The 7,177-nt window shown below is 32.6% G+C and overlaps 1 protein-coding gene across 2 annotated transcripts in view; it reads left to right on the forward strand.

Annotated features, from left to right (window-relative positions):
* The first annotated feature begins 468 nt into the window (after positions 1-468).
* The window catches only part of LOC111085780, a 15,647-nt gene continuing 8,938 nt past the window's right edge, over positions 469-7,177 (forward strand). The window contains exons 1-2 of one of the 2 annotated variants that reach the window (XM_022385977.1): positions 469-561; positions 5,244-5,332. In XM_022385977.1, the coding sequence (XP_022241685.1) occupies positions 551-561; positions 5,244-5,332 (100 nt within the window). In that variant the 5' untranslated portion in view covers positions 469-550. Of the gene's footprint in view, positions 562-2,174; positions 2,457-5,243; positions 5,333-7,177 lie in introns of those variants that run through there. The other variant, XM_022385976.1, reaches the window with a different exon arrangement.

Here is a 7,177-nt window from a genome sequence, read left to right on the forward strand (position 1 = left end):
TAATGTTGATACTTTTAAGATTAAATGTACAGCGTCCAACTACTGTATGTGTGGTATAAAAGAGTTAGTTTATATATGTTCTAACACAATTTTTATTTCTCTTCTCCCTAGGATATATAATATGCTGATGTTGTTTGTGTTTGAAATTAAATCAAAACCCAGAAATCAAAATAAACTAGAATTATCGGCAAGGGTAGAGATGGAAAGATGCCTTTTAACTTTTATTTATTGCACACCTACACAGCGCCCTTATGTAATACCTTAAAATTATTGTGGCTTCTAAAGCAAAAAAGGCTTTTCATAAGAACTTGAAAAATGAGGCAAATATATTACTAGCCATATGCCTCGACCATAACCGTCGCAATGAGAACCCAATTTTTCCACATGTCTCTTTGACGAATCTGGCAAGAAACCATAACATCAGAAGACGTACTGCTGTCCATAAAGAAAACTATAGAAAGCTTCAAAGAAGAAATTATATAATATATACTAAAGTGTGGAGCAGTTCATTAACTCTAACAAGAATCTAAAGTTCGAAAAGTGTTGAATTATGAATGGAGGGTAAGCTCAATTTTCAAATACTTTTTAAATATGTAGATGAGTCAATGGTGAAACAAATTAGCTATTTAGATTTTAAAAATTAGGTTTAAGGTTTTCATTTACATGCAGAATATATTTTGAAAGATCATACACATGAAACCAAATCAAAAACTTCAGTCTAATTGGTCATGTGGCTTATATAGTATATACAGTGCAGTTGTTTATGATATTTAGCGTTCTGGTCAAGCATTAACATTTTTTGGCTTGAAATAGTCGCATCTAATAATTTCTGTTGGCACTTTGTAATTGGAAGACCGAAGCTGTATTGCTACTGTCAGGTTTTGTAGGTCGGAGTCTTTACAGTAGATGTCTGTGAGTCGTTGGCGATAAATTTCAAAATACACAAACAGCAGTACAGTCCACTTGTTTTAAAATAATATAAGAAAACAGGTCAACCGGATATACAAAAGTTCGTTACACTGATGGTTATCACAGTTGTATCCAGAGCTTTAAGTAATTGTATACTTTTTGTCAAATTCCACACAGGCTGGTTCACTTACTTTAGAACACAATGGATAAGACGAATTATTCTTCTCTGCTCTGTTATTACAATACAGTCGATGATAATTTCACTTGAAAAGAAAGCGTCACTATATGCTCTTTATGGCTAAACTTACAAATACACAGTCTAGATCTATTTGACTATATCTCTCACTTTGTCTAACTTTGTTTTACTTGAAATATATTTTGTACACATATTTTTAGACTGACAGAGGCCTAGAACGTTCAACACACTACATGATAATATGATTCATTAATACTCAATTGAAACAACGAGAAAAACTTAGAAGTTTCTAGCAACATGACACAATAATACAAAAAGCACCAATTCACAACAAATGAACTACACAATGTATGATTCATACACAGTTACATAAAGAAACCTATGATAATCTATCACTTCTAAAAATAACTAGATTTAACAGTTGCACTATACTTAAATGGAAACAAATCGTGTATATCTAACAATAAGCCCCTGTTCAAGAAAAATATTTACAATATTTTTATACTATATTCAAATAATTTCATATTTTATTAATATTTAGTATTCTAGGATGAAATGAATGGATGTTAGACACTTGAAGGCTGGTTCCTTTGTGAATTTAACATGATAATGTAAACAATTTATCATTATCATCATATGTATTATGAACCACTGTTCCCAAAACAAAAGAGAGAGATAATGTCTTGTTCTAGCCGTGTTGTTGATTAATAGTAAAACTGTAGTATAATATGGACACCATATTACGTACTACTAGGGTTTAGAAGTGTTTGTAATGTAGCTTCAACAACATTCTTATTGGAGCGTAACGCCGGTTTCACGTGCAATTCACATGGCAACAGTGAAATTATAAAAATGAAAAAAAAATGTCTGGCACTCATGCAATTTTTTGCAACAAGGTTTATTATCGGGAAATTATTTTACAGCGTAAATATTATGTTTTATTTTGTTCACAAACATGTATGTATTTATTTTTCGTGTCCTTCAATAATGTTATTGCTTGACAATGATCTTCTCAAAAGTACTTGTGCAACTTCCTGCCAGAACTCTACTGTAGTATTATCACCAGAACATAACGTGCAGCACACAAAAAGCAGTCTGATAGAACAGCTTGAGTAAGCTTTTTTGCAATCATATAACAAAAATGTCAGAAGTTACTCAATCTTCTATTGTATTATATTTGTATATATAAGTTATTACATATAGCATCAGGATCACTAAATATATTGCGAGTCTCTTCCTAGCTCAAATTTGCTTCTAACCGTTACGTCTTATTGAGTAGAACAACAGAACATATATTGTTTTTCGCCTTTGAACCACGCCGTATCTAAATGAGGAAAGGCAAGTCAGACAGGTACGTTTGAAATATAGCCAGAAATCTTGTTTTCAGATCTTTTCATTTTTAAATGAAAGTATTTTAAGATTAGAGCAATAATTTCCGAAGGTTATTTAGATTTTCCATTGTGTTTATGTCTCAGGGAAATTTATTAGTTTGCAAACACGTTTTAATGTAATAAGAATTGATGTAACAAGCATTAAAACCTATCAATGTCTTTTATAAAAAACATTCGATTCAAATAAAGCACGAATAAAAGCAGGAACTTTTATATCCAAAATGGATAAGTAGTCAGACGACACTGCAAGAAACGCAAGCCACACGAAATTGAGATGTATCTTACTAGATGTACTTTCGCAGGGTCGGAACCGGGGGTGCTGTACCACCCCCAATTTTGCATATTTAAATTGTATAGCAACTGTGACAAATTAAAATAAAATAATTTGAATACATCAGTTGTCATATTTTATATTCACGTCTACATGAGAGTCAGAAAGCTCTGGTAGTTATTCTACTACCTGTAACAAAGACAAAAAACATACAACCGAAAACTCAACTCATGCGCTATTTATGTCTCACCTCATTACTCCCAAGCACTCCTGTTAGAAGTTGAAATTAATCAAAATGGCCCGGCATGGCCAGGTGGTTAAGGCCTTTCAGGCGTGGGGGCGTTATAATGTGACGGTCAATCCCACTATTCGTTGGTAAAAGAGTAGCCCAAGAGTTGGCGGTGGGTGGTGATGACTAGCTGCCTTTCCTCTAGTCTTACACTGCTAAATTAGGGACGGCTAGCGCAGATAGCCCTCGTGTAGCTTTGCGCGAAATTCAAAAACAAACAAACAATTAATCAAAATTAAACTCTCAGATTATAGAGGCGTTTAATTTCTACAAGAACCGGACATGGACTAGTGGTTAGCGTGGCGGACTGTGGATCTGAGGATTTATGGTTCGCAGTCCCATTATTGCAAGACAAATGCACAGTGGTCGCGTCATGTGAATTTCAAATTCCACTATTCCATAAGAGTGCATCAAGAATTAGCGATGGGTGCTGTTGACTGGCTACCTTTTGTAGATAACCCTTGTGTAGCTTTACACACACAAAAGAGATTTCCTATAGAAAAATATGCTACTGATTTAAAAAAAGGAAGCAGAAAGTAATAAAAAATTAATTATATTTTTTATTCTATTAATGAAGATATTTCATTTAGCACGAGAAAATGTAACGTTAACGTTTCTTTTACGTTCTAGAATGTATTTTGGTGAAACATAAGAAATTAAGTCGGAATGTTTGTGGTCCCTAAGCATGTATACGACAATATCAAACTGTTTTGAATATTTCATAGTTAGATACACAAAGGCCTTGGAAGGCTTTGTTTACACTTCCTTTGATTATCGCATTATTGCCATTATTATCACCACATGTTCTTGGGTTTATTAGTATATAAAGAAAACTTTAAAAAAAGTAAATGTAGGGATGGCTAATATCAATCCTTCAAAAACAATGCAAACAAGATAGTAGGGATGATATTTGCATCAGACACACTGTGTTACTAGTAGAATGTTAACAGACAAAAATAGGATAAATTAAACTCAATTGTGATTGAATGATTATATATTGCTATGTGGTAATTTTTGTCTGTGCTGTTATGTAGGGATGATGCAAATTCCATCCACACTATCTTGTTTGAGTTGTTTTTGAAGGGTAGATTTAAGCTATCCCTACATCTACTTCATTTTTTGAAAAGTTTTTTCTTTAATTGTTTACTTGTTCTTTTTATAATGCAGTGTTTCAATAGACATAGGAAGGTTGTATTTATAACCAAGTTCTAATTACAATGAGATTCCAATGGTAGTAATTCTTGTATCACCCTGTACTTATGGCTTTTAAAGGAATACTAAATTTCTGTAAGAAAGCTGATTTCAAAGGGTAATGATAACATCGTTTAAACTAGAATTATGATTTTTTTTTAAATTACTACTAGTTGATAATACTTATAAAAGTAAGATTTGTTGACATCATTGTTTTGGTTTTTGAGTTATTTTTGAGTGATAAATAAGAAGCAGCAGAAAGAAGAAAAAGTCATTATATAGATATTGTTTATAAAACGAAACACTGTATATTATTGTAAAGTTCTGATAACCTATTGAGTATATATTTAAAATACCATTTCGCTGAACAATCCGAGTCATCCCTAATAGTGCTACCGCCTGCCTGATAAACGGAATATATTAATTTATCTTGATTCATATTATTATGTATGAACGACTAAACTCTTTGGTTAAAAGTAAAATCGAACAAAGCTTCAGTTGAATTGTTTAATTCTAAATGAAAATATAGCACTATTTCTAAGCTAGCTGGACGAGACGGTATTTAAATAGTTATTTCAACGTAAATTAAATCTTACGCAGCAGCCATGGACTAAATGGCCATGTCAGACGCCAAGTCTCAGGACATAGCCATCCCTGGTTTAGAACTGTTGAACAGTCAGCAACGACCGCTGTCTACGCTAAGTGTGTTCAGCGTGACATCACGACTCATACCTTATGTTATCTAATAGACAACGTCTGGTCCGAGTTTCGGTTAAAGTTGGGTTTGCTGAAACATATAAGTACAGTCAATAACATACAGAACAATACTGACCAAACGGACACAGTAGAAATATCAGTTCCAACATGAGAATTACCAAGAAATCATAATTTATGTTATTGTAATAATAATATTTTTGTTATATCTTTCAATAGATTATGCATATATATGTATAACGTTTTGTTCCTTGTGAATGTAAACGATGCTTATTTTATCAGATTGACCGTAGGAACTGACCAGATAATCTCATCAAGAAGGGTGTTTTGTTGTCTTGCAATGTCTATCATATTTACAACACAGCCTGCTGGTGAGTCTTGTTTCCCTTCTGTGTATATGTTTAGATTGTAAGTTTTGTGTAAGCTGGACGTGGAACTTTTATTTGTATATTTCATACATTGAAATAACTTTAATGTATTATTTTCAATTTCCTTTCAACACAAAAGATTTAAGATGAAGGGTATATAACTTCTTTCAATTAAGCGTTTTTGTGTACATTTGTGAATTATCAATAAAGAAATTATATTAATACAGGTTAAATTCAATGAGTTTCACTACTCGCTTTGGTTATGCTTAGATTTTATGCAAGTATGTTAGGGTTATATTAGACCCGCATTATTACTTTGTTAAAGATGTCTTACAAGGACGATTTTGATTGGTTATTGGTTGTATCTAACCACTAAAATTAAAATGGTGCTTTCGATTGAAGGAAACCATATTTAAAAATTGGTCCCTCTAGCAGTCACGTCCACATTGAAAAACGGTGGCCTCTATTGCGCGTAGCCATACTGAAAAATGGCGGCGCAACCATATTGGAAAATGATTCACTCCACTAGGCACAAGGGTACAGTATATGATGATGAAACAAATTCTTATATAGATATCGTGGATATTTGATAATCATGATGTAACTAATTCATTAGGCAAAATCATCTGGTCGTAGAATCTTCTGATTGTTGGAGTTTAGAATAATTCTTACCTAAATCCATTGATTATCTTTTTAATTATATATTTCTCAGGATCTTCATCAACAACATATAATAAATCTATTTTAATTACTAATTTACCTATATCTTCAGAAAAATTACTTAAATGTTATTTATCATTTCATCAATTAATAAGAGATGCCTCACTTAGCTTGTATTTTGTGTGACAATTCTTGCATAATCATGAAATAATTTCTGATCAAATATATACAGGATCCATACCCAGTGTATTTTTTGGAAGCATCTGTCAACATGGTTTACGTTGATCAATTAGAGAAAGCCAACCAGACTAGTTTGAACAACTCCTTGTAAAACTTGTTAGCAGCTTCTTCACGTGGTAAGATGGTAGCAGGTTCTTCAGGTGATAAGATGGTAGCAGCTACCTCAGATGATAAAGTGATAGCGGATACCTCAAGTGATAAAATGATAACGGCTTATTCAAGTGATAAGGTTATAAAGACTTCTTCAGATATTATGATGGTAGTGGCTACCTTAAGTGATAATATGGTAGCAACTTCCTCAGGTAATAATATGATATTGGCATCCTTACGTGATAATATGGTAGCATCTTCTTCAGGTGATAAGATGATTATAGGAAGGTCGTCTTTAACTATAAGATGAGTTTAGTTTAAAATCGCACTGCAGTGTCACACAGTAGAGGCACTTTGGATAGGCAGTGATCACTAAAGAACAAAGAACAGTGGGGTTTATAAATATCTCATCCTGGGCTTGAAGTTTACTTGACTTTTAGACTCCCCACCAGTAATCTAAAGATTTTATATTTTATAATTACTTTTTAACTTTTAAGTTAAGTTATCTTGTTTTCAGTAAATTTCAAAAGGTATATGGACACTAGTCAAGTGAATTTTTAATATTTTTTTTTGCAAATTTGGTTTGACTTAGTATATCATTTACTAATGGTATAAATGCACTTAGTGTAGTATTTCAATGAGTCACTAATGAGTATCTATAATCTAGTTTGAGTTCATGAGGAAATGTCGTCAATAGAGTTTCTGATCCACAGTTGATTCTGTATGTTTTTTCTTGTCCATCTCTTCATATTCACATATTAGTTTTGTTTGGTATGCATGATGTATTTATAAATAGTGTTACGACAACGCAGGTCACGTGACGCTCGTATCACGCCACTTCCTTCTCGAACCTTCATG

The sequence above is a fragment of the Limulus polyphemus genome, unplaced genomic scaffold, assembly GCF_000517525.1.
Source record: "Limulus polyphemus unplaced genomic scaffold, Limulus_polyphemus-2.1.2 Scaffold615, whole genome shotgun sequence".
NCBI lineage: Eukaryota > Metazoa > Arthropoda > Merostomata > Xiphosura > Limulidae > Limulus > Limulus polyphemus.